This window comes from Mauremys mutica, chromosome 1 (assembly GCF_020497125.1).
Source record: "Mauremys mutica isolate MM-2020 ecotype Southern chromosome 1, ASM2049712v1, whole genome shotgun sequence".
In the NCBI taxonomy this organism is placed as follows: Eukaryota; Metazoa; Chordata; order Testudines; family Geoemydidae; genus Mauremys; species Mauremys mutica.
This window is the reverse complement of record NC_059072.1, coordinates 123446188-123474147: the sequence shown is the minus strand read 5'-3', so window position 1 is coordinate 123474147 and position 27960 is coordinate 123446188. Positions and strand designations below refer to the sequence as shown.

Here is a 27960-nt window from a genome sequence, read left to right as displayed (position 1 = left end):
TGCCCAGAGTCCTATAAGAAGTAGCAAGGCAAAACTGGACTTGTTAAGTTTAACTCAGTCCTGTACTTCAACTACAAGAGCACCCTCTCCCTCTACAAACATACTGTGTGTGTAGTAGGTACCCAGCCCTGTATTTTTCCATTCCCCTATGACAACCTGCTCCAAGCCATGTCAGTATGCAAATCAGCATCTAAATCTGAGCCTGACCTTTTCCCCCCACAAAAGCAATGTCGCTGGAGTGGGGAAATCCCTTTATTCTGATACTGTTTGAATGAATGGCTTCCTATTCCCCTATAGATTTCATCATCTTGGCAGTATGGGGGATGCTGGCAGTCGGTGGAATAATGGTGCAGCTTCGCCGAGAGAGACGTGAGGTACCCTTCCCACCACACCCTTATCGTATCTGGAAGCGAGAAAGGGAGCGCAGGATTACTAACATCCTGGATCCTAGCCACCACATCCCTCCTCTGAGAGAGAGGATCCATAATAAACTATCGCAGATCAAGGAGTTCTTCCGAAAAGAGCAGCCAGCTGGGGAAAGAACTCCATTGCTTCTGTAATTAACCAAATGGTGCACATTGATAGCTACTCAAAAGGGCTCTAAGCATCTAAACTGAGCTGGTGATGACCAGCATCTCTCCAGCAATGCTGACTTGGTGTTCTTATGACCTAATCCTGCTTAACAAAGCTACAGTGTATGCTGGACGTGGAAGACAAACCTTTATCTAGCTGATACGCTGAATGCTGTCCTGTGCTCTTTCTCAGTGGCCCACTTGTCCTGCTGTAAAAACTTCTGGTTCCCGCAGAGACCTTGCAGTAAGGGTGGAGTATATTTGAGTGCAATGACCAAGGTGTTTCTCTTTGTGAGTCTTGTTGTGTTTATTGGAAATGTTTAGGTATGTGAAGTCTAAAAACAAAAGCCTGAGAAGGTAACTTGTGATTTAAATATGTGCAATGTCAAAACTCTTCCCTTGTATCTTGTAATGGATTTTCAAGAGACCACCTTGATTCTCACCAGACATGAGCATCCTATGCAGAACATACAAGGGAAGAAATACTAAAGACAGACTAGATGTGAAGACACTGCAGTTAGGCTACTTCAATAACTATTAAACCTTCAATATTGGTATGAAACATTTTTAATAGGTCTTTAATAGGTTTGTGAACCATCACAAACTGTACAGTACTTGCGTTTTAATTGCACTGGATTAATATTTGTATTCCTGTGTGTTCAGCAACTGGACTCTGCCTCAGAAATCGAATAAGAAGGCTCCTTTTCACCTTCCCTTTTAATCTATCTTTGGGGTGGGATGACGTCCTTTCAGTACCAAGATGCTTGTCTGGTCTCTGCTTGAAGAGTTGCCCTGAGTCCTACAAGAAGCAGAGAGGCAAAGCTGGAGTTGTAAGTTGTCAGAGATGATGGCTTGCTGATCGAACACAAGAGTCCCCTCCCTTGCTTTAGCTTCCCTAATTGCTTCTTAGAGCTAGGAACACCTAAGGGCTAATGGCCTCCTTGTTTCAGCTACTGTACTTTGTAAATAGCTTTGGTTCCTGAGAATTGATTGAGTTAGCTCTTCACAGAAGAATAACCTCAAATTCAGCACTTCTGTATTGAAATGCAGATTTTTTTTTGAGCTTGCTCAAAACACTAACCCTGCCTCTTAATCAGTGCTTTTCCCTCCCCTCTTGGGTTGAGGATAGGAAGAATTTACTGCAGGTAAAGTATCCACCTGAAGCCTTGCTGGTTGGTAATACATACACTTCTCTGACACTCCAGTTAGCACACTGTGTGAGAAAGGAGTTACCAGACCATCCTTCATATTCCCGAGAGCTAGTGTCCTTTTCTTTTTAATCACTGCTGGAGAAGTGAACAAGAGTGGCTTAGTTTGGATCACTCAGTAAAACCACAAATCCAAGCTTTCCTCCAGCTCCTCCTTCCCGGCCTCCAAATGCAGTCCTTTCCCTTGCGTGTGTGTGTGGCAATAAAGTCCATACCTCCCAAGTCCTGATCTAGCTTATGGCAGGCAGTTGTACCTCCTTCCTCGTCCCTCATCACCCCCACTTGTATACCTCTAACTCCTAGGCAGCAAACAGCATTGACCTCTCTTGCTTTGTTGTAATGCTCTTCAACTTTGTATTAGAACAACCACTAACAAATAGTAAAATACTAAACTTACCAGTGCAACTTGATGGCTAAACTGAAATTCTTTCAATATGGGATACCACCTTGAATTACAAAGTGGTAAAAGAATCAAGTTTTTAACTATAGCTTTTGAAAGCTGCAAAACATCTGATGGCATGAGTGGACCAGAACTTTAACAAGAAGCAGCAGCCTTCCCTTGAAATCTTGATACTTCAGACCATTTTAATACTACTTAAGCTAATTTTTAAAATGTTCATTATGGGGTGAAAATTAGTACAGAAAGATGTGGCATAGTTTCACAGTTTCTTCAAAGGCTGATTTAACTTAATCTTAAATCAGTCATTCATTGTGGGAGCTAAAACGCAAGGGCCAGATTATAGCATAGCTCAAGTGAAATCAATAGAACTATGTTGACTTGCACCAGTTGAAGATATGGTCCTGAACATGCTGTCTTTCAAGTGTCTCGAGGGGAAACCTGTTTCTCATCATCTACTGGACTGCTGCTCACTGACTACCTTTTATAGCACTGATGATACTGAGTAACTTTGCCACATCTGATGGCCAAAGTAGCAAACACTTAACTTGGATATAAAACTACCCTTGTATATGTTTACCTTGTTTTTATGATTGCCATGATTAACATTGTGAAAGAGAAAATATGAGTTGCATTTGTTCCTATCTTTTATAATAAAGATTTTTTTTAAGAGTACGTGGAATTGAAGTCTGCTCTTGTAGAGGGTTTTACCACCTTTGGTACAAACATGATCAAAACCAATCTGTGGAAACACCTTTTATCTGTTCTGTAAGTCTCTTGTGGAGACATTGAAAAGGTGAGTATAGAGGCTTCATTTTATCTTTTGTACAGTAAAATTGTGAGTTCCCATCTGAGATCTGGGCCACGTTGTGCTCAGAGTCCCTGCCCCAAAGATCTTACACCATAATCAAAGATTTGGAGAAAGAAAACTATAGCTATATTTTACACATCGAGGAAATTGATTAAGCAACTTGCCTAAGGTCACACAGGAAAATATTGGCAGGGATGGGAATGAAAATCAGATCTCCTGTGTCCCAGTCACAGCCTTAAAACTGTGACCATCCTCTTGAATTTTGAGCAAAGCTTTTTCTAATCCACTTGAGTGCTCTGAGAAATGGCCTTTTGCAGTGGTTTTTGTAACTCTACCCTCAGCACTGCTCCATGTTTTCCAGCATTGTTCCCTATGCCTACTTATGAATTCATGTCATGATTTGTTAAAGATTAACATGACACCAAGCTCCCCTTCTAAAACAAAGCCCACGTGCCCTGGCACTAGGTCAACTTAATGAAGCACTGCTGCTGTAACAACATTACTGTAGTCAATCAGGGCCGCCCAGAGGATTCCAGGAGCCCGGGGTCTTCGGCAGCGGGGGGCCCTTCCGTTCCGGTACCCGCCGCCGAAGTGCCCCGAAGACCTGCGGCGGCGCCCCCCCCCCCCCCCCCGCCGAATTACCACCGAAGCGGGACCCGCCGCCGAAGTGCAGCCCGGTCTTCGGTGGTAATTCGGCAGAGGGGGGCCCCCGCCGCGGGTCTTCAGGGCACTTCGGCGGCGGGTCCCGGAAGGGAAGGACCCCCCGCCGCCGAATTACCGCCGAAGACCGAGCTGAACTCGGCGGCGGGTCCTGCTCCGTCTTCGGCGGTAATTCGCCAGCGCGGGGTCCTTCTGCCCCGGAGCGGAAGGACCCGCCGCCGGCGAAGATCGGGAGCAGAAGAAGCTCCTGCGCCCGGCCCCGCAAGAGTTTTCCGGCCCCCCCGGAGCGAGCGAAGAACCCCGCTCCAGGGGCCCTGAAAAACACTGGTGGGGGCCCATGTGGGGTTCAGGGCCTGGGGCAAATTGCCCCTCTTGCCCCCCCCCTCTGGGCGGCCCTGTAGTCAATTACCAGCACTAAACTCTTACTTTGCTATGACAACTTTTTAACAACCAGGACTTTAGAGCTACTTCTTCCCTCAAACCACGAAGGCTTCTTGGGGCTGACCCTTACTTTTTAAGGGATAGTTGTGGCATGGCCAGTATCCTACCTCCTTTAATCATTAGGACTACTCGTTTTGGGTGAGAGAAAATGGGCCCTGTCCATTTCCACAATGTAGGCCAGAGAGCAAGGGTCAGATTCTCCACAGTGTGCGCTGTTTGTCAATGTAATGTGAAATTATCACTATAATGCACGTCGGTTTGTAAAGCACTCTAAGATTGTTGTAAATGTCAGCCAGTGGGAACAGTACTGATGGTTGAGGGGATGGTTGTATTCAGGGCCCTGTGGCTGCAGAATTGTTCCAGAATCTGTTTTTATTCAAGAATCTTTTTAGTTCTTATGCTAAAAGCATGAGCAGAATGTAAACTCAACTAGTGTATACAGTCAACCTGAAACAAAAGCTCAGCCATGAACTAGCCTATTTTTTTTAAATGGTTAAGTGACAAGTTTCAGAACTTTGATGCATCATTTAAAAAAAAAAATCTATCTATCCCAGCCTTCCCTACCCTACGCAGCTCTCAGGCCCTCTAATTTCCCACTACTACCCCTAATGCATTTAGGTATTATCAATACAAAATCTACAGTCTAGTGAAGATAATATAGAGACAGCATGAGATTGAATTTGAAACTAAAGAGGCTACTGTACTGACCAACTCCATATTTAGTTCAATAAAACCTCCAAGTTCTAAAACAGCTTGAAATAAGTTTTAAAACTTAAATCCAGTAAAGAACATGTCAAGCAATAAAAAAAAATTGCAATTAATTGCACTATTAATAAAATACCATTTAAATATTTGTGGATGTTTTCTACATTTTCAAATATATTGATTTCAATTACAAGTGTACAGTGCTCACTTTATTTTTTATTACAAATATTTGTACTGTAAACAAGTATTTTTCAATTCACCTAATACAAGTACAGCAGTGCACTCTATCATGAAAGTTGAACTTACAAATGTAGAATTATGTACAAAAAACAGCATTCAGATGTAAATCTTTACAGCCTACAAGTCCACTCAGGCCTACTTCTTGTTCAGCCAATCACTCAAACAAGTTTGTTTACATTGGCAGAAGATAATGCTGCCTACTTCTTGTTTACAATGTCACCTGAAAGTGAGAACAGGTGTTCACATGGCACTGTTGTAGCCAGTGTCAGGATATTTATGTGCCAGAGGCACTAAAGATTCCTATGTCTCTTCATGCGTCAACCACCATTCCAGAGGATGTGTTCCCTTGCTGCTGCTGATTTCTTCCTGATCACAATCCAAAGCAGTGAGGCCTGCTGCATGTCCATTTTCATCATTTGACTCAGATGCCACTAGCAGAAGATGGATTTTCTTTTTTGGTGGTTTGGGTTCTGTAGTTTCCACATTAGTATGTTGCTCTTTTAAGACTTCTGGAAAGCATGTTCTACACCTTGTCCCGCTCAGACTTTGGAAGGCACTTCAGATTCTTAAACCTTGGGTCGAGTGCTGTAGCTATCTTTAGAAATCTCACACTGGTACCTTTGCATTTTGTCAAATCTGCTGTGAAAGTGTTCTTAAAAATGAACATGTGCTAGGTCATCTCAGACTACCATACACGAAATATATGGCAGAATGTGAGTAAAACAGAGCACGAGACATACAATTCTCCCCCAGGGAGTTCAGTCAATTATTTAATTCAGTTTTTTTTAATGTGCCATCAGCATGACCTCTGGAATGGGGGCTGAAGCATGAAGGGGCATATGAATGTTTAGCATATCTAGCATGTAAATACCTTGCAATTGTGGCTACAAAAGTGCTATGCAAACACCTGCTCTCACTTTCAGCTGACACTGTAAATAAGAAGCAGGCAGCATTATCTCCTGTAAATGTAAACAAATGTATTTGTCTTAGCAATTGGCTGAACAAGTGAGACTGATTGGATTTGTCAGCGCTAAAGTTTTACATTGTTTGAGTGCAGTTATGTAACTTGTATGAGGTGAATTGAAATACTATTTATTTTTATAAGTGAAAGTATTTGTAAAAGTGAGTACTATACACTTCATTGTGTGTTGTAATTGAAATCAATTTGAAAATGTAGAAAACATCCGCTATTTAACACTGATTAAAAACTATTATCAATTACATTTTAGTTAATTGTGTGAATTAACTGCAATTAAACAGCCCTAGTAATCACCCAACTTTCTATTATACATGTGAGTTAATGTTCATAGAAGTAGCAACCTGAATGCTGATGTAAATAATTCATTTTTAAACCCTGAAGGAAGTCAGATTTTAGCTAAGTGTTTACAAAAAATTCATTTTTCTTAAATTTTGAAAAGTGTTCTGTAATAGCAAACTGCTGTAATACTTGGTTTGAAAGCTGCATGACAACCTTTGAAAGTGACTAGGCAGCTACTTGTCCAACTGACTAGAGTCTACAGAGATTAAGTGAAAAGTACATTTGATTTTCAAATTTTAGTTCCTTGTCACTTTACAAGAAAACCTGCCTCCTTAACATTTAAAGGAAGTTCAGGGAAGGCCATGACCCCACTAATTAGACATCTTTTCTATAAATATAAAATACTAAGCATGCTCATTCTTGAATGGTACATTTTGCTAATGTTGCTTTAATCATTAAGCCATCTACATTTTCAGTCATCTTTATTCATAAAATAAATCTACTGTACAATACACATTCCCAGCCATATGTTCACTTCAAGCATCTGCATTACAAAAATAGTGGGTATGTGATGGAAAGTAGTCACTCCACACAATGTGAAATGTATTTAAAACCCTAAAATTGAGTTTGTTTTGGGGATGGATAGGGAGAAATATCAATACATGTAGGTCAAGACTAGGAATAGATAAATTAAAATCATGTTTTGTATTTACAAAGATAAGCACTAATCAAGCATTGTTTCATAATAGAGCAACCTTAAGGAATTGCCACAGACTAACAGCTTCCTCTGTTATACAAGCTAGGAAATTTCATTTTTAAAAATATAAAATATGCTCAAGATAAAATTTAAGATGGCTTTTGACACCAGTCAGTAAGGGCTAAAGGGAAACTTATTTTTTTACAGCTCTCAAATGGAAATAAAATCTTTCAAATGCTGATACAATAGAGGCATTCTATAACATGAAGTTTAAGTTCCTAAACCAAAAGATAGGATGCTGATTGTGTAGTCACTGTCAAGAAACAGAGCTAGTGATCTTTTCAATAATTTTTATAAAAACTTATTTTGTAAAAAGCAAGATTCCTTTAAAAGTTTGGAGAATTTGATCCACAGTTAGTTCTCATCATTACAATGCCTTTTATCACTTCCATAGGAGCAGTTCAGTCATTTCAATGACTAACTTGCATATTTACAATCTTCACCAAGCAAGTTCATACAAATTAAGTCAAGTATTAAAAAGATTTTTAATCACTTCACTTCAAGGGAGGGGAAGTTATGTGAATTTGAACCATTGATATAGTGATGCTACTAACATTAACTTTATAAACCCAAGTTTTTCCACAGGCTAATAATTCAGTCTTAGACATTTATATCGTGATACATTTTAGCCTACAAGGGCTCAAGAGTTTTGGGGTTTTTTAATTTGAAAAAAAATATTAGTTTACATTTACAGTATTTAATCTGATTTATCAAATGAAGCTTGAGTAGCAGATTACTAGGATTCAAACAACTTTTGCTATGTGAAAGTTTGAGCTCCCAAAGTATTTAGATTTGGCTAGTGCTTGTGTGTATAACAATTTTTGGTGAAGGCTTTTACTATACATATTGGAAGATTCACTTTAAAATTATGAAATTTTTTACATGCCAGAAAAAATATGCAAAGGAAGCCACACACATCAATTGAGGGTTTTTACCTCCTTTTCTTATTCAGGGAAGCAATTTGTCAAATTAACACTCAAAGGACAAAAGCCATGCAAAAGTTATTTCCTCTGCTTTTCACTTCACACCTACATACTGCAGCACATGTAGCCCATTTAATCTGATTCCAACAGTTTAATTGGGAAGTGCGAACTTTTCATTTCTGCATTTGCCTCAGGACTTAAAGAACAGGCCCTATTTTGCTCAGTGAAGCATGTTAAAAGCACAACTCAGTCTATAAAGGGAGTTGAAGCAAACTTTAAAAACATTTTTAGTACCTCATGAAAGTGAGGGATTAATAGCACTATTAGAGCCTGCTACAGTCCCAGCTTCCTCAAATGGTTCTTTCAGTATACCTTATTTCAGCTACTTCAGTTTGGGTGTTTCCCAACCGCAGCTTCCCAAGTTGTGATGAACAAACATCTAGTTACAGACTAGAAACAGACCAACCTAGTCCTCTACAGTTTTGAAACAAAAGTCTGAACCTTTTCCCCTCTCTAAAGGTGATTGGCTACAGAAAGAACTGAGCAAGATGGGAGCATCTCTTTTAATGTTACTGAAACAATTTAAAAATAGATTCAGTATCTGCAAAATACTTTAACAGAAGTATTTAGAACTGCTCATACGTATGAGCAGAACATACTGTGGATACCTACAGAAAGTACCTTCTCATATTAAATATTATTTACAAGTTGGTTTACTGCTGAGTGCTGATAAAGATTAACAGCATTAGGAATAACAAGATTTGTCATTTTAAATTAGCTATTTCCTAACTGCCATACCAAATGCAAGTGATGATCATATTTTGAAGCGGGATTCTTCAGGTCTGTGTTTCCACTGACTTCAACCAGGAATTGGATTAGGCCCTTAGTATTACCAATTCCTGTTGCGAAAGGTAGTTTTGACTATAAAATTCATTAAAAGAAAAACAGCAACATGGATAGTACATAGGGTCTACCTGTTACTTTAACTACTCTTGGCCAAGGAGACTGATTTCAAGTGTCATGTTATTTAGGCAGGTGTCCTTTTTATGATCAGTAGCTTATACACATTTTCTATATGTGACTGTTTAGCTTGTCATTTGTTTTGAATGGATTAATACAAAATCTCCAATTCCATAACTGTATTGAGAAGCAATTTCCTACAAGAGTTAGGTCTATGGCAATCAACTAATCTGGTGCTAAAAACCTTGATATACTGCACACTGTATAAAGCATTAACCTGAAGTCTGATTTAAGATACAGGAGCTTTCTGGTGCCCTATTCAGTAACAAATGCTTGACAAGTGAACCCTGATACCCTAAGCTGTTAAATGTGCAACAAAGTTTGCTGACTTCACAGAATCTTCAGCTCTTCCTCAGGCTCAGATCACTGCTTGTTACTAATGCTGACAGAGATGTACTCTCCGATACATCTTCTTTCTTGAGATTCAGGAATGATTCTCTGGTGATCTGAAGGATTTCCCTCAGGCCTTTGTTTTCTTGCTAAAACATGCCAAAATAAAAAAGACACTTAAAATAATTCCAGATGGAAATCAAGACAAAGAAAATGAAAATAAGATTATTTGGGGAGGAGATTAATTGTTTGGGATGGAAGAGGAAGAAAGTAGTCTTACATTAACCTGTGATTTGAGAGTGAGGGAGTATTTAGGAGTTCTATTTTTTGTTGTACTGAACAGGTATCTTCAGTATCAAGAAAAGTGTTCAAAGGAAGATATTTTTTTAAACAATGCTTAAATTTAAGTTAAGCTAAGATTTTTTTCTCCCTGATCCTCAATGGGAAAACCCTTATTTAAAACATTTCTCTGTGGCAAAGCATTGTGCAAGCACATAACCAGAAAGCTGCACTGCCTACCCCAAACATTCAAAAAGCGACCCCAAAAATATTTTTTAAGACAAAGACATGCATGTGGGTTGGAGGCTATTTGTCTTCTGGTTTCTGAACCTTCAGGATACACTCCTGTCACATTTTGAAAGCTTTTGTCTACAACCATGAGGGCTAAAAATTTAATTGTTTAAAAATGAAAGCTGAAACTCTCAATCATTTCTCTAGGAGCTGGAACTTTACATAAAACATCCTAGTGCAGGACTCATGAAAAAAATCACAAGAGTTGGAAACAGAGCAAAGCTTATTGTCCAAATAGAGTATAATGCAAACAGGAGCATAAAAATAAATTAGATCAAGCTAATTCAATAATATCTTACATTTTGTTAATTTTGTCATGAGATGAGATTGTTTTGGGTGGCACTAATGATGGGAACAACAGGATCAGAAAATTTACATAGAACAGAAGTGGAGTCTGAAAACCAAGAATGCAAAGCATCCTTTGCCATGTGGGATTAAAATGGCAGAAGGTGTAGAGAAGATTAAGCTTTCTTCTTCAAAATTACTGGCTTTGCAGACTTCATGGTTAGAGGTGATGAATGTTGAAAATAGTTATTTGAATGGTTCATACAGATCCTTAATTAAGCTGAATAGCATAGCATTCTGTAAAGGGCACAAAGAAGCACTACTGGTAAGGCTCTCTCTAGTCTGGACACAGATGCAATATTCTCTGCAACAAAGTCAAGGTAGACAACTGGAGCCAAGGAAAATATTTGGACAAGTGTCTCTCAGAATCTAGTGAGTGCCCAGAACTGATGTGAGAGGAACCCAGGCCTTTATGCTCTAGATCCCCTAAGGTGCGTTAAGCTTCTGGAGCCTGAGTGGAGTTGAGCCACTGCCCCAATCTCAGGGCACCTCTCTTCTAACTGGCACCCCTTCTGAGTGTGAACCCACTATCCAGCCACCTACCCCTTCTTAGCTCAGCACTGACTCCCCTGCACTTAAACCCACCCCTTTCCCAGAATGCCACCCAAAAGGTGTGACGCCTCCAGTTTACAGTGCAGCAGTTCTGATGCATACACACTTACAGTTTACACTTTGTACAGTCTAACATGGGGTGCGCACTAATTTTGGTAAGCCATCACAGGCCGCACATTTCTACTATATTTATGGAGGGAGTGTGAGGTCTGGGAGGGAGTTTGGGTGCAGGAGGCGGTTCTGACCTGGGACGGGGTTGGAGTGCAGGAGAGGGTGCGAGATGCAGGCTCTGGCTGGGAGGCGCTTACCACAGGTGGCTCCCGGCCGGCGGTGCAGCTGGACTCAGGCAGGCTGCCCGCATGCCATGGCCCCATGCTGCTCCCGGAAGCGGCTGCGGCCGGCTGCTGCTGGCACATTTCTGTGCACTGCCTGCGCTCGCAAGCACCAGCCCTGCAGCTCCCATTGGCCGGTTTCCAGCCCATGAGAGCTGTGAGGACAGTGATGGGGGAGGGGCAGCACACGGAGATACGCCAGGAGCAGCCAGCCACTTTCGGGAGCGGTATGGGGCCACGGCAGGCCTGCAGCCTGCCTGAGCTCCCCACTGCACCGCGGGACTTTTAGCAGCCCAGACTCAGAGATCACGAGGGGCAGAGGAGGCCGGACAGAAATGTTAGTCATGGCGGGCTGGAAAGAAATGTTAGACGGGCCGGATCTGGCCCACAGGCTGTATTTTGCCCACCCCTGGTTTAACACCTTTATGCTCTTTCATACTTAATCCTGTAAAGCACAGGAGAAAACAGTCTATGGAAAACAATAAAACATCTTAACCACAATCTCTTTCACTAGCTCACCTTTCTGTTGGAAGTGGTTGAAGAATAATCTGGATTCTGCAAGGTGGGCAGGGTATCCCCTGCCTCATGCATGCTGTCACAAGGGAAGTGAGCTCTCCCTCACAGACTGCAGAAAACAGCCTTCAAGCAGAGACCAGCCTGTGCTCTTTTAAAACCTTCACCATCTGTCAGGTGACACTCATGCCATCTTCCCTGTATGAGCACAAAGTCACTTCCCACCTGCTAAAGCTGTTCTTCAGGGCAGGGACCAGTCTCTTGTCTAGAGTGACTATATTTCCAGTGATTGGGTACTTGAGACAATTACCCTCTATTGTTGTTTTGCCACCAGCCTTTGGCATTTGCAACCCTACATGGAGGCAGACAGACCACAGAGAAAGCAAAAGGCTGCAATTTCAAAATGGAGAGTTTGCAGCCTGACACAAATATAGGCTTCATAATCTCACACAATTCATAAACTGAACAGGCATATTCCCAATTTATCATACCAGGATAGCAACAAAGAATTTTCACAGTGGTCAAGTAGTGCAACTAGAAGAATAAATAGAGAAAAGAAAGAGGGGGGAGAGGTGGCCAGGAAAAGGAAATGTTGTATTAAAGGCTAATTCCAGTGATATATAAGCTGAGCATGGTCCCAATGCACTCAATTAAGCCTAGGCATAATATGTAGATAGTATGTAGCCCAGTTCTCATATAAACATTTATTTTAGCAACTCTGCACTTCAATTACTTGCTTCTGTCACCATGACTAAAACCAGATAGAGAGAGGAGATGGGCCAAGCAAAATAAATATGTTTAATGCCAAAAACGGGATGTAGATTAAAAAAAAAGATATATAACAGGTGGTCAAATAAAGAGAGAGCTTTAAGTTTGAGCAAACCCTTGTAATGTTGAGCAAGGGAGCATTTCAAAGCTACAAAGTTCCTCTGCTTTAAGAATACATGTTACATTGTAATTTTATTTCAAAATGTGATAACACTTGCCTCAGTGCATTTAGCAGCAGAGGTGGGAAGAGAAAACCTTGTTGCTGCCACAGCTTCTTTGATGTAATACTTACTTCAAGCTGAAAAATACGCTCCTGCTCTTTGCAACCCTGCTGCTCATCAATTTCAATGGCTCTTCTCATTACTGCTGCCATTTCTGTAATTTGGTCCACATGCACTTGTAGCTCCTAAACCATAAGTGAAATAAAAAGCTTTACCAATATATTCTTTCCTGCATTAATAAAAGTGAGCATTAACTGCATTTTAAACTACTGTGCCAGCTATCAGAAGTTTGAATTCTACAATAATTTAGATCTAGCAGTAAAAAAAAAAAAAAGCCCCACAACGTTCCAACATTAACTAATATTACTGTGACATAATTTATCCAGTAAACTTAAAAGAAGAAAGTCATCTTAGCAAAAGGCTTCTTCAGTCTCATGCCTGTGGAAGTTTGGATCAAGCTTGTTACAGTATCACCAAAACTGACCACATAATCCCTACAGAGGTAGTAATAATTTCTTTGCTCTTGTTCATTCCTAACAGTCCTTGCAGTACATCTACTACTTCCATTGTGGGATGGTCCAGACAACTTCTAGTTTTTGTGAGGTGTCCTTCATCTATGCTTGTACTTTAATCAATCTTTGTTATCTTGCCTGCCCACTAAAGGACACATCTGTTCTTTGGTCAAAATTTTCTATTTTACACCTCACCTGGAAGATTAGTCCCCCATTGTCATCTCCCCCCACCATGCTGGGGAATTGATTCTACACCAAACCAGAGGAAAGCATGTCACCCATATCGCCTACACCATTTTCTGCACCTATTGATTTTGATGTATTCCATTTAAACTCTGCTTTGCTTAGTATATCTGATGACATCAGAATAGTATGGCTACACTAAAATCATTCAAGAGCATCTGAAAGCCAAATATTAGTTAAACAACAAAGCTCAAACGATTCCCCAAAACAAAGGAACTCCTTGTATATCCCAGGAGGGTTTATATTAAAATAAAGTTGAAATCAAAAGCGTAACTATTAAAAAAGTTGAAATAATGTTTAGGCTTTAATAAGTAAGTTACAAAGTTAATTCCATCTTTAGCTTGCCCCATTGTGCCTACGTATTGCAGAGGCTTGAAAAAGCCCATGATCTTGCTAAATATGCCTGATCTTCAGGACATCTGCTACAAGAGATATGGAATTTTTTTTTTGTTTTGGGTCACAATAATAATATTCTTCTATTGTTTACTATTTTCAAAAAGGTAAAGTAAAACTAAATAAGATCTGGGAAAAAAAGAAAACAAAAAAAAACAAACCACCCAATTTTAAAATGTACATTCTGATTTGCTGCCAACTGCCTCCTCTCCAGACCATAATTAAGTGCTTCATGGACATGTTGAGCTGCACTGATGAGGAGGAGTCCTTCAGGGTTGTTACAAGGACACATTTCAATCACTAGTTTAGAGTCATTACAATGTTAATATGGATGTAAACTTTAATTTTAAAGTACTACAAAAAAAGTTAAAAGGTGTGCAGTAACTAGTGTTTGAGTTGCAATAGCTCTGTTGTTTGAAATATTTGGTTGTTTTAAAAGTTACCATATGGCACAGCAAGGATCAAGTGCCTGCAAAAGAATTTTTTTTTTAAATAGTCAAACCAGTTTTTAGGAAGTTTACGATTAAACTGTTCGTAGCAGGAAACAGAGCATATTTCTACACCATATTTAGACCAGTTTTCACAACTTAACACCATACAGATTTTTTTTTGGTATATATGATATTTGAAAATATTTATTCCAGTTTCTGTTTGAAAAAAAATTTAATTGCAGAAAGCAATGTGGAAAACTTCAGTAGACAAGTGCCAACAGTTACTTTACCAGTGAACAGTGTTCTACCAAGTGGCAAGATTAATTCCTTGGACACAAAATTTGGAGTAATTATATTCTTAATGCCCATAAGAGATGGACGCTTTTAGACTGCACTTCAAGGTTATCCAACATTACTGATTATACAGACTTAGTAAGAAGTACAAATGGTGAAATTCCAGGCATCTAGACACATTAAAGTCTCCCCAACGGACATACTAAATGGGACTGAATTGGACCAAAAAGATCAAGAGGGCCCTGAAATGTCTCTGCTATAATAATACTTTCCACAAATAAAATACTCTTGGCTTAAATCAGAGGGAGATGTATAGTTTCCTTGCTTAGGATTTAAACTGTTACTGAAACAAATGCAGTTTCTTTTAATGCTTCATCTTCATACTTTTCTAGACACAAACTCACTTTATAGTACCTACATTTTTTTAACTCCTAATGTTACATTCTATTTGAAACTCTCTCTTCCACAGAGGGAGTTTTTCCGATTTTTAACCCGAAAGGTTAACTGGAAACTCCAATGAACTGAGGGAATATCCCACTGTTTTATTCTCAGCGTTTATCTGTGAAGTTACTTCTGGTACCTAGCAACGTTTATTATTCTATTACTTGTATGTAAAAATCTATTTCAATAGCTCTTCTAATGAAATGGAAAGTACTGCAATTGTTACAGTACTTTCCATTAATGAAGAGTTTATTGTGCCATCTTACAAAGGTACAATTTAAATACATGTATTAATTACTTTAAAAAGATTAATTGAACATTGTCACCTTCTGGCAAAGCCTATTAAAAAAGTGAAAAACCAAAATAACATGTGTCAGCCTTAACTAGGAGCTGAATAGCCTCATACATACATACATATATATCCTACTGATGGCAGGTTAGAAAAACATTGGCTTTTAGTAACCCTTTGCTCTTCTAGCTTTCCAGGATAATCAAGCAGCTCACCCAATATGGACAACTTCCAGATCCACTCAGACATCCTACAATGCACTGGTTACTCCATAGCATCTCTGATTAGTGCTGAAACAGGAAGCCTGCCTGAAGGGGTGGGAGAAGAGAAGAAATGTAAGCCTGGTTATTCAATATTCAGAAGGTTCTCCCAAGGGTTTTTTCAAAACTAGTTTAATACCTTCAGAAAAGCGGTTGAATATTGAATAAAACAAGGCTTACCTTATTGACCCAGCACTGATCACAGAAGCCATTAAAAGTCACAAGTGCATGCTGGAACACTGAGCTGATCTAAATTATTACTGGAGACTATGATAGCCAAGAGTCCAATATGGCACAGCTGCCTCTCTCCCTCCCCCTCCCCCAGGTCTACGAGAGGAAAAAGAGAATTATGGAAATGTAGTAATGAAATGCTCTTTGATAAATGCCTAAACACACATCACAAGCATCTAGTAAGATTGATCTGTTAGTCTGAACAAGCTTCCTGTCCATGTTTAAGTAGGCTATGCTATAAAACTTGGGAATTGCTAATGCACTTTTTAATACAAAATGACATTTGCTCAATTATCTTATTATATTGACACACGACTACAAGTTAGAATTTTTTTTTAAAAACATATTACCATGGAATGTTGCTCTTTCAACTTCGTTATTATACCGGGATCATCCTTTTTGCTGGCCATGAGCAGCCTAAACATCTGCTCTCTGTATTTGCTCATTATGAGTTCCAAAGCAGACTGATGTTCTTCGAGAGATGTACGTAGTTCTACAAAAACAATTAAAAATTGCTTCAAGACATGCATGCAAAAATACTTCATAGGAGAAAACTAATACAAGCTCTTAGACACCACCAAACAAAGTCTGCATAGCACTTGTGCTGAGAAGTTCTCCCACAGCCAGAACCTATAGAGTCCCTTTATGCTGCTCCAGCCCTTTTAACTGGAGTCAAGTGGCCAGAGAAAAGGGTAAGGATCTCACTCCTAGTGCTCCACTTAAAACACCCAGTGCAGAGTCCATCAGGAAGTTACTTAGGTTACTATTTTGATCTGTAACTCTGCAGAGTTTGTTTGACTTCAAACGTGAGCAAAACTTTGTTTTGTTTTGAGATACAATATTTTGTGATTCTTCGGTATATAGCACCAGCAGTTAATTTTCACAAAACTAAGCTTTTCTGCACCAAAAGCTCAAAGCAATTAACCATTACAAAATTAATAAAGGGAGTGGAATTGTACTTAGTAAGCAGGGCTGATCTTTGAGTTTCTAGTGCCCTACAAACAGGTAGATAACTTCCTACATGAGACAAGAGCATGGTGAATATAAATCTGTAAGTGCCCCCTTGCTTAGAGTACCCCAAAACCATCAAGTCAGAAGACATTTCATTAGACTATTTTTTAAAAAAGAAGTAGAAGCCTCCCCTGTACATAAATAAGTTATTTTCTTAACAGTAAGAGATATTATATATATATATATATATATATACACATATATACATATATACACACACACACACACACAGAGATAGATATAGTCTGTATAATAACAGTGAATAATAGTCAAGTCACAGGATAAATAAGAGCTATAAGACCTATAGAAAATTGCCAGCAAAACTACATTTTAAAAATCTCAAAGGAAAAATAGTATGCCTGAATTGTTTTTTTTTTGTTCACCATTGTAATAAAGAAGCCAAATGTCTACACAACCAGTGTGTGTATATGACTGTTTATACTAGAACAGCAGTTCTCAAACTGTGGGGTGGGACCCCAAAGTGGGTCCCAACCCCATTTTAATGGGGTCACCAGGGCTGGCTTAGACTTGCTGGGACCCGGGGCTGAAGCCAAAGCCAGAGGGCTTTAGCCTGGGTGGTGGGGCTCAGGTTACAGGCCCCCTGCCCGGGGCTGAATCCCTCGGGCTTCAGCTTTGGTCCTCTTGCCTGGAGCAGTGGGGCTCGGGCTTCGGTCCCCCTCCTCGGGTCATGTAGTAATTTTTGTTGTCGGAAGGGGGTCGTGGTGCAATGAAGTTTGAGAACCCCTGTACTAGAAGAATTTAAGATTAGAAGAGAAATTTCTTAGGATACGATCCTACATCCATTGAAGTCAATGACAAAACTCCCACTGATTTCAATGGAGCAAGATCAGATCCTTAAAGAAGAAAATATTAAGCTTCACCTTTATTTTCCTGTTGCAGTTCTCTGATCTGCCTGTTTTCCTGCTGGATACCCATTACTAATGTAGATCGAGGCCGATGTCTTGCTACCTCATTAAGTTCTTGAATTTCTTCTTGGTACTAGTAGAATTAAACAGATTTAAAAACAAAAATTTCTTGTGTAAATGAAGGCAAGCAAGTGTATTAGTCCTGACTGACTAGTTTCAAAGTTGGAATCTGACCAATATTAAATAGCCCTTTTGATACACTGCTTATTATTAATTAACAAACATTTAAAGACCATTAACATGAGCTAATTTTTAATAATCTTATGTCTGAAGGTTCTGCTGACCATTATAATTCCCCTGAGATGTATCATTTACTTCACAACTTTAAAATAAAGATAACACATTTATTAGTTTTTCTACTTTACTGAAATTGTTAATATGACAGGATGGGTCTCCCAAACGTAGATACCACAGAGCCTTTATCACCACTGACCCACCCATGGAATCTAGTAATATCCATTGGTTAAGATAACAGCAGAGAGGAAATTATTACCCACTCAAAATAAGATGAACAGGATACTTTGTCACAGAAGAAAATCTAAAGATGAGATGAGAATACTTATGCAAGGGAAAACAAGGAGATTTTTGTATAGAGACTTGCAGAAGAACAATGTATTAGCTGAGATGTGCAAAATTAAGCAAAAATATTAAGCTACATTTAACTACTTCACAGAAGAGCAGCACATGGACACTGAAAGTGCCAAAATAAATCATAAAACCCAATCCTACAGACACAGGATCATGCTTAACTTTAAGCAAGTACATGTTTGCAGGATGGGGTCATAGTAACCGTCAAGTACTTTGTTTGTAGAATCATAATTACTAGAGACAAGAGACCTATTGGATCACAGATTTCATCTCAATGCCCATGAGATCACCAGAGGAGGTCCTGGATATTAAACAGATAATGCACTATACTGTAGGAGTCGACAATATTTAAACCAGTTTTAAAATAGCGATGTTTCAAGTGTTTTCAAAGTGTCTTTAAGTGAGTAAGCAAAATGGGAACACAAACCTGCTTCATCGCTTCCACCCGCTTGTTGAGAGCTGTAGTCTGTTCAATAAGAGCTTCTGCTGCGTTGTCATGTTCTCTTAGTCGCTCTACTAGTGCTTTAGCATCAGCTAGGGCTTTCTCAATTGTGCAACTCATTTCTAAAAAAATAAATTTAATTATTTCCAAGACAAGGACAATTTATCATGCAGCTGTCTCACCACCATGTCATACCTCAAACACATCAAATGTGTTTTCATTAACTCAGAAGCAGTCAGATACAGTCTTTCCCTCATCCCCAAATAAGGAGAAACATCCTCACATTGCAGGAACTATTTTCTCCTGGGGAACAAGGAAACTCTGCATCCCTCATGGAACCCTGAGGCCCCCCCATTTCCTTCACCCACCTTTAATCCCCCAAATTCACCACAGCCAAGAGAGGAAATGAAACTTTTGCTATTACAAAAAGTTATGTTATATTAACTGAAATTCAAGACACCTAATTCAGGGTTTCTCAAACAGAAGTCGCCGCTTGTGTAGGGAAAGCCCCTGGCGGGCCAGGCCAGTTCATTTACCTACCCCGTCCGCAGATCTGGCCGATCACGGCTCCCAGTGGCCGCGGATCGCTGGTCCGGGCCAATGGGAGCTGCTGGAAGCGGCACGGGCTGAGGGATGTACTGGCCGCCACTTCCAGCAGCCCCCCATTGACCCAGAGCAGCGATCCGCAGCCACTGGGAGCCGCGATCGGCCAGACCTGCGGACGGGGCAGGCAAACGAACCGGCCTGGCCCACCAGGGGCTTTCCCTACACAAGCGGCGACCTCTGTTTGAGAAACCCTGACCTCATTAAAGGCCATCAAAAATACAGGGATAGCACTTTTCCCCTTTATTTACACTTCAACCAGATTACTGCAGCTAATTTCCTGGCAATCTTAATAATGGAACACTATGTTCAAAGGACATCCAGAGAGTTCTGTTTCTGAGACTTAAATTTATCCCATAAAATTCAGTAATACAAGGCAGAGATGGAACCATAGGTTGTTTGCTATTCTGAAAGTAGAATAGCTGGAATTTAATATGGAACGAGAAGGAAAACTAGAGCAAAGAAAAGAGGGGCAGATGTGTTCAGAGCTGGCACCTTCATTTTGGATTATTGTTCTGGCTCGTTCCTCCAGAAGGTATTACAGCAGTCAATATGAGACATGAAGACCAACTTCTTGCAAAGAAGGATAAGCAGGAAGGATAGAATTCTGGAGGACTTGCAGAGACAATAGTGTGACTTGCAATAGCCTTTTTGGGAAGTGTATATGAAAAGAGGAAAATAAAAATTTATTTCTAAATTTGGTTACTGAAGACCTTGTGGTGTTGAAGCTTAAAAGTTGTGTCATTCCCCCCCTCCCATATATTTTAAGGTCCCAGTGATGTATTTGAGAGGGGAGAAATCTAGAACTGATGCTGAAAGGCTAGGAATAAAGGTACATTTTTATGAATCTTGAGTGTAGAGGTGACCACTAACCAGGCAAGAGGAAATCACCCAGGGAAAAATTTGGAGGCCCAGAATAGATGATTTTTATCTATGTCTAAAAGTGGCTCTGGCTACCATTGCATATACTTTCCTCACGTCAAAATATGGACTTTTTAACTGAACTGAGTAACACATCAATTTAGGACACAAAATGAACATATGGAAATCAATTAAAACTTTGTGATCTATCATTACAGTCATCGTGACCAGTCCCTCACTATGGCTAAGGTAGCAAAACTGTATATATTCAAATTTGAAAAACATTGGCCTTATGAGATTTTATACCCTTAGTCTTGGTACTCAGATTATATTTGGTTTCTTATATGGAGATTTTGATGCAAAGTCTCTTCAGTCATTTTTTAGTTCAGAGTATGGAGGAAAACCCACACACTTTTTCTATTAAAAAAAACCTGCTCATGCTTTTGAGCAGTAAAAAGAGCTACAGTAAAAAGACAGCAAGAGTTTGAATCTTGGCATAATACACCTCAACCTCGACATAACGCTGTCCTTGGGAGCCAAAAAGTCTTACCGCGTTACAGGTGAAACCGTGTTATATTGAACTTGCTTTGATGCGCAGCCCCGCCTCCCCGGAGCACTGCTTTACCGCGTTATATCCAAATTCGTGTTATATCGGGTAGCGTTATATCGAGGTAGCGGTGTAGTAGCCCTCAATGAAGAGTAGGGCTTTTATTTGCCTTGGGGAAAATTATAAACTATTAAAATAGTAACTTCTGAGCATGCTTACCGAACACATGCCAAGGGGGATATTTTCAAAAGCACAAGAGGTCATTTAGGTACCAAACTTCCCTGAAAAAGTCAATAAGAGTTGGGAGCTTAACTCCCTTAAGCCCCTTTGAAAAATCACAGCCAAGATTTTAAGCAGATCCTAATGAAGCCCCTATTTCACTACTGATTATTCTGACAGACTAGTCCAGGATGTGCTGGTTAAGATGGAGAATGATTCAATGAATCAAACATTTACACGTGAAGCAAAATCATCCCCATTCCTACCTTACTATGATCAGGGGGGGAAAAAAAGAGAGAATAATTTTATGATTGCTCAACAGCGTTCCTGCATTTTAAGAATATGCTGCAAATCTAATTCTGCAAAGATTTTGATATCTATTTAAATTATACAGACGTTTTAATTTGATTAATCTCACCGGAGATTCCCTCTCTGCCCTGAATACAACATGTAATATACAAACATGTTTACTTTTGTATTTATGTAAAGGTAGCCAAGTGACTTTTCAGGGATCCCATTGGTAGAGAATGGAAAAAAACTTGTTTATTCAGCAAGTAAGTTTCACTTAAAAACTGGCAGATGCAGGCTGGCTGTAAATGTGTAAATGGCTGTTAACACTACAAACGTTTACAGGAAAAAGTTAAGTCTTTCCTGTTTAACAGGTGCATCTTTAACAGTTAATCTTGTGGGTTATGCTTTTCCGTTTGCGGTACCTAGCCAAGTTCTTTAGAATTGTGTGTGTTGCCAGATACAATCAGATTGATTTATTTTGTCTTAATCGGGCCAATATTAGGGGTTTTTTATGAATATTAATGAGGAGTTGGCTCATGTGTTTTTTTTTCCCACTCCCAATCTGTGTTCTTGTTCTTTCTAGGTGAGAACACTTACAACAACAAACACAAAAAGTTTGGCCACACAGGCTGGCAAAACTGTGATAGAAGCAAGGTAATCCAGAACCATATTTAGATAGTTTAAAAATTGTTCTTTCATTTAATTTTCCAGCCCACTATGAATGGAGCCTCACACCTTACAGGAGAAACATTTTTTGCAGTCTATATTGGAGCTTATATATCATTAACTTTGATTCAACTACACCTTTACTGGACTTTTCAGTGCTGATGCACCTTTCTAGGCAAATAATCAATTTTGCCCTTTCTACATTGCAGTAAAAAGCTCCTTTGTAGCAGAACCAGCAAGGTTCTGAATGACAGTGAATGACTCAAGAAAGCCTGTGAAATGTTTATGCAGGATGTATGGTTTCATAGCTCTGGGGGACTTCTTGTGCACAGCTCACATTTAGGGGCAAGTCCAGGAGAAATACAGCAACATACGTCCCACCAAAAATAGCGGGATCCCAGATAGTGCAGAAGATACTCCCAGTTCTGATGTTAGTGTCTTTGAGTGGGAGATTATTATTTACCAATAGCTGAAAGCCTGTGCTGTCACATGGGAGCAATTTGTAATGCCATGTGTGTAAAACAGCTGAAACGGCTTAAGAAAGTAAAAATTAGACAGTAACAGACTGAACCTGGTTGAGATTCCAAACATAGTGAACTTTCAACCATACTTGTAGCTGCTTCCATCACATCACACTGTACATTCATTTTAGTTTTCAGAGTGACACACAGACTGACATTCTTGGAACCATAAGCCAGGAACCCACTAGGCTGGGCACTGTACAATCATTAAAGGATAATCCCTACAGCACAGAGTTTATGAGACTTTCTACTCAGCAGTTTGGGCTGTGCTTTGGAAAAAACATTTTCAACTTGAGTAGAGATGTGACCAGTCTGTCTACAGAGTTGGGAATACCGGTACATCACTGAATCTATATATCTGGAAGGTTTTCTTTGCAACCATTAGGGGCAATAAACTTAACACTTACAATCTTAGATTCTATGACAACTGCAGCCTCCCTCCTTCCCCAAGGAAATGCCTGGCTTGAGATATCCACTTGCCATTTAGATGCCTTTTCACTGATTTCAGAAATGTCAGGGTTAGCACAGAACAAGATCAACAGCTCTGACAGCACAGCAATACAGCCACCTACATGCTCCCTTCTTGCCACTTCCTGTCGCTAACTATACCAACGTGATATATGCCATCATGTGCCAGCAACGCCCCTCTGCCATGTACATTGGCCAAACCGGACAGTCTCTACGCAAAAGAATCTGACATCAGGAATCATAACATTCAAAAACCAGTGAGAGAACACTTCAACCTCTCTAACCACTCAGTGACAGACTTGAAGGTGGCAATTTTGCAACAAAAAAACCTCAAAAACAGACTCCAAAGAGAAACTGCTGAACTTGAATTAATATGCAAACTAGACAATTAACTGTGGCCTAAACAAAGACTGGGAATGGTTGGGTCATTACACTAATTGAATCTATTTCCCTATGTTAAGTTCTCCTCACACCTTCTATGGGCCATCTTAATTATCACTTCAAAAAGTGTTTTTCCTCCTGCTGACGATTAGACTCTTCCTGTTGGTATGCATACTTCCACCTTTTCATGTTCTCTGTATGTATAAATATCTCCTGTCTGTGTGTTCCATTCTATGCATCCGAAGAAGTGAGCTGCAGCTCACGAAAGCTCATGCTAAAATAAATTTGTTAGTCTTTAAGGTGCCACAAGTACTCCTGTTCTTTTTGTCACTAATTACTTTGAATCTTATCAAACTCAGTTGCCTTAACAACATACTAACCCCCCCCCACACACACACACACAACCTTCCTGTATCTTTCCTGTATCTAAAAACCTCTCTGCTCGGTTTATTTCTCTCCCTTTTGATGATTAATTTTCAAACACGGAACAGTTTTACCATACAGCGCTTGGGCAAAGGCACGTCTGGGCGAGCCCTGCACGCAACCTCTCGTAAAACCCAGAGCGAGCAGCATCCCCCCCTGCGTACGTTTATCAGGCAAATCCCTCCGCGTCGGACAGCAAAATGTTTAAGCGATGCCGCTGGGCGAGCACCGGTGTTCGGGACCGTAGCCCTAGGAGAGCGGGGGGGGGGGCTGCCCCAGCGTGACGTCGTCAGGCTCCGGTTGCCCCACAGGGCTGTTTTGGTGCCGCAGCGTCGCGCGCCGGGCGGGGCAGGAAGGCGGGCGGCAGCGCCCGATAATGTTACCTCACGACAGCGGCACGTATCGCGATATCAAGGGCGCGCGCGGGTGGGCGAGGCCCTCCCTGGCTAACGTTCACCGGGCACGGCCACAGGCGCCCGAACGTCACAAACGCCGCCGCCGCCGCCTCCCCCGGCTGAGCGCAGCGCCCCCAGCCCCGCTCCCCGTAGCCCTCCCCGACTCACTCATAGCCGGTGGCGCCGGCAGCGCTAGGCGCCGCGAGCGGGCGGAGGCCGCCGCTTCAAAGAGCGGCGAGTGCGGGGGGAGGCGCCAGGCGGAGGAGAGACCCCATGAGGGGGGAGCGAGACGCTCCACAACCACAGCCACCCGCCGGGAGGTAACAGCGACTAGATATCGCGAGACTTCCAGCCCTTTCCACCTGCTCGGCTTGTGGTAAAGTGCCACAGCCAAATATCGCGAGAGTGTCAGTTTCTCTTGCGAGCCCCTTGGGAAGTCCCGCGAGAGGCTCTACGGACGGTGGGTGAGTCTCGCGATATCGCTGTGGTTACGGTAGCCAGGGACGGGCATGGGGAGTGTATGAGCCGCGGGGGGAGGGGGGGAATCGCTGTGGCCAGGCCCGGGCAGCGGCGACGGGCCCCCCGGGCTACTGGCTTAAGCGGCAGCTTCAGGGTATCGCAGCCTGAGGGGGGAGCGGAGCGGAGAGCCCGGCTGCTCCCCGCGGGTGCCGGGGCCGCAGCGCGGCCCAGCGTTAGGGGCGGGCTGTGGGGCAGCGGCGGCAGGAGGGGGGTGGAAGGCACCAGGCCGCCGCGCCGCCCTCTCGTCCCGGTGTAAAGCCCGAGTGCGCCTGCGCGCCCGCGGTGTGGGCAGAGGATCAGGCAAAAGTAAGAGACTCACCCCCCCCGCGCCCCGCCCCCCACCCCCTGTGTGTCTCCCTGAGGAACTGGGACTCCCGGGTTCTGTTCCCGGCTCTGCCACTGGCTCTTCCGGCTCCCTCCACTAATGCTGGGCCCAAGTCTTCTTCGCACGGCGCTGGGAGAGGTTACGGTCTGGCTGTGCTCGTAGTTAAACTGTTATTAACATCCGGACAGCGGCGCCTCTTGCTGAGATCATCGGCAGCGCTTGCTAGTGTGAATCAGCCTTTAGAGGCTGAAAGAAGAAAACCTCACGCGAAGGTGGAGCACGGTATGACTCGGTCCGCCTTAGGCCGAAAAACGTGCTTGTTTATTTCCAGGGGGAAACAAACCCAGCGTGTGTGTGGTTTGCTTGGTTCCTTTGTTATTATTATTTTTTTTAAGCTGCGTTGTCATTCAAACTTTGTTTGCAGTGGTGTTATAGTTGTGTTGGTCCCAGGATACGAGAGAGACGGTGGCTGTGATAAAATATTTTATGGGACTGATTTCTGTTGGTGAGCAAGACCAGCTTCAAACGTCAGGTCTGGCAAGAAGAGCTCTAGGTAAGCTCAAAAGCATGTCACTTTCATCAACAGAAGTTGGTCTGACATAGGGTGACCAGACAGCAAGTGTGAAAAATCGGGACAGCAGGTGGGGGGTAATAGCCTATATAAGAAAAAGACCCCAAAATTGGAACTGTCCCTATAAAATCAGGACATCTAGTCACCCTACTGGCAAAAGATATTACTTCAACCACCTACCATTCTAAAGTTTTTACATAAACATATTTGAATGATTTTAATTCTAAAAACATTCTAACATCAAACTGTCAATGAAAACATTTCTTGTTTTTAAAAGGGATACAATAAGAACATCAATGTTCCTAATGTAACAGGAAAGCTCTAAAATTTAGAAGGCTTGAGGGGAATAGGATTGGAAGGACTATTTGGAGTGTGACATGGATAGTGTGTGGGACCAGCTATTGTAAATTGGATAGGGATTTGCTAACTGTTAGTGAGGCTTGGTTTGCTGGAATACAAAAATTTCTATAAGATGGGGAATGCATCTGATAACTTTGTTCTATATAACATTGGCTAGTTTATATTTTTAAGTCATAAGTGCTGAATTCACTAAGTAGTTGCTTGTTTTTCATTGTAAGCATACTATATTTGAATTCTGCAGGTCAATGCTGCGCATAATGAATAGTGATTATTAAACCGCCACGAAACATCAGGGTATGAGTTTTTCTGACTTAGTGTACCTAGAGTTGAAGAAAATGGTAAGAAATAAGTGATTCAGTGGACTGAAGTTATGAAAACAGATTGTCAGTAGTTAAAACAATGTTTACATTTTATTTTAAGTAGAAAGATTTGTGCTCATTCTAAAAAATGCAGAAAGTGAGTTTCTTTTAGATCTTCAAGCTCAAATGTGCTATTGAACAACAACAACAAAATTCTAGTGGAAAAACAGAACATTGACAACATGGATGTTTCTGAAAAATGCCATCTTCAACACTGAGCATTTCACCAGGTCTTTAACATTGGCTTAATTCTGAAGACAAAACTTAAAAATGATTCAAGAGTCTGTGAAACATTTCCATTACTTAACTGGCATGACTTACTCCCAAATACAGAGATCATAGGTTGAGCCCAGAATACGAAGAAGCATGGTTGGTAGAGCATAATCTTGAGTTCCTTCTCTTCTGGCACTTAGAAGTTGAACATCTTGATTTCTGCCTTAAATCTGTGTTTGTGAAGGAGATTGTGTCACATCCACATGGTGAGAGAACTGTGGTAGTAAAATCACAGGGCACTGTACAGTTGAATTCAGTTTTGTCAGTTTTTAAAAGACCTCCTGTCTGGTCAGCATCGATCAAGAATACTTTTAACTCATTTGGAATGGTTCATAATAGGAGGTTCTGAAAAAAACATATCTGTATGTAAGGGCAGATACAAAAGCTTGAAGTCTTAAATAGTTCATAGTCTGGGGACTGAATTCTTTGGTTTACTTACAGAATATAAACTTTAGACAATTGTGTTCCTTTTAATGTTTGAAATTTGTTTGGAAGCACAGCTATAATACTGTTTGCATCCACATTCAACCTGGTTACAAATGGTGTGTTTAGAAACTGTCCAAAAATCCTGATGCTGACGATGGGGAGACTACAGTAGAGTTTCTGCTAGCAGTGTTTTGTTTAAATAGTTCTCCATGTTGAAAAGAGAAATAACACTTTGATTCATGACAATTTTGAAAGAACACGGGTAACTTAATCTCTAATTTCAAATAATAAGTTTAAAATAGTTTCACGTAATAGATTTGTGCCCCGAAGTTTCTATGCCAATTTTTAACTTTGCAGTCGCATTTTCCTATTCTTTAAAATGCTTTTCTTTCCTATTGCTGTGTGAAAGATCCATACGAACAAAAGGGAAATCTCTGTCTGCAGAGGTGGAAGAGAAACTGACAATCCACAAAATGTTGTCAAATGCACAAACTAACAAACTGTAAAAGAAAAGTTTCTTTGCTCTTAAAAATGGCTTGTCTTAAGTACCACCACCCAAGATTACTATAAGTGGTTAGAAAAACAAAAACAAAACACAAAAAACCATACAGATGAGTGGCTTTTAAAAGTTGACATAGCTAGCACAAGTTAGCATAATTTCTGGTGTGAAAATAATGTATTGAGAAAGCTACATTTGGTTGACTGAATTTGCTTTGCTATGTGTGCTGAGCACTGTGCCTTCAAATATGAACTACTTTAGAGAGACAAGGTGGGTAAGATCATATCTTTTATTTGACCAGCTTCTGTTGGTGAAAGAGAGACAAGCTTTCAAGGTACACACAGCTCTTCTTCAGGTCACTGCAATGAACTACTTTGGCTGCTGAAAAATTGCTTATTGCTCTGTAATTCATTATTTTCGGAAATAATATTTTAAGGTATATTTGTAAATATACAAGCAAAAAAACTGACCGTTTACTAATTTCATTTTTAATGCTTATGTGAGGATGACCTGCAAAAAATTACTAGTTGTTAGGATTTTCTTTTTAAATACCAACCATAAGTAAGGCA

The 27960-nt window shown here is 40.8% G+C and overlaps 3 protein-coding genes across 15 annotated transcripts in view; 2 read left to right on the top strand and 1 right to left on the bottom strand.

Annotated features, from left to right (window-relative positions):
- TM7SF3 (transmembrane 7 superfamily member 3) overlaps positions 1 to 2852 on the top strand; it is a 30792-nt gene extending 27940 nt beyond the window's left edge. For both annotated transcript variants that reach the window (XM_044994190.1, XM_044994197.1), the window contains exon 12: positions 298 to 2852. In XM_044994190.1, coding sequence (XP_044850125.1) covers positions 298 to 560 — 263 coding nt within the window. In that variant the 3' untranslated portion in view covers positions 561 to 2852. The remainder of the gene's footprint in view (positions 1 to 297) is intronic.
- FGFR1OP2 (FGFR1 oncogene partner 2) lies at positions 1133 to 24443 on the bottom strand. 4 transcript variants are annotated; one of them, XM_044994224.1, is made up of 7 exons: positions 24228 to 24439; positions 18670 to 18806; positions 17610 to 17727; positions 16068 to 16210; positions 12695 to 12808; positions 9322 to 9471; positions 1244 to 1371 (listed from the first exon to the last, which is right to left on the bottom strand). In XM_044994224.1, exons 1-6 carry the CDS (start codon positions 24229 to 24231, stop codon positions 9334 to 9336), a joined length of 654 nt encoding a protein of 217 aa, XP_044850159.1. In that variant the 5' UTR covers positions 24232 to 24439; the 3' UTR covers positions 1244 to 1371; positions 9322 to 9333. The 4 variants fall into 4 exon arrangements, with proteins under 4 accessions (XP_044850140.1, XP_044850146.1, XP_044850159.1 ...); XM_044994205.1 differs by lacking the exon at positions 9322 to 9471 and having other exon boundaries at positions 1133 to 1371; positions 24228 to 24443; XM_044994211.1 differs by lacking the exons at positions 9322 to 9471; positions 24228 to 24439 and adding an exon at positions 23829 to 24041 and having other exon boundaries at positions 1133 to 1371.
- INTS13 (integrator complex subunit 13) overlaps positions 24171 to 27960 on the top strand; it is a 38519-nt gene continuing 34729 nt past the window's right edge. Inside the window, exons 1-3 of one of the 9 annotated variants that reach the window (XM_044994131.1) lie at positions 24606 to 24884; positions 25328 to 25456; positions 26076 to 26172. The gene's annotated coding sequence lies outside the window, so the exon portion shown is untranslated. Of the gene's footprint in view, positions 24380 to 24434; positions 24553 to 24605; positions 24885 to 24956; positions 25186 to 25327; positions 25457 to 26075; positions 26173 to 27136; positions 27155 to 27960 lie in introns of those variants that run through there. The other 8 variants (XM_044994159.1, XM_044994123.1, XM_044994168.1 and 5 more) reach the window with 8 other exon arrangements.

Bases quoted from the DNA above. Each gene is read 5' to 3' on its own strand.
- FGFR1OP2 (XM_044994205.1), bottom strand. The intron at 16,211-17,609 runs GTGAAGCTTAAT...TTGTTTTTGTAG, and splicing joins ACTGCAACAGGAAAATAAAG to AACTACGTACATCTCTCGAA. The intron at 1,372-12,694 runs GTAAGTATTACA...TGCTTCTTGTAG, and splicing joins AGCGTATTTTTCAGCTTGAA to GACTCAGGGCAACTCTTCAA.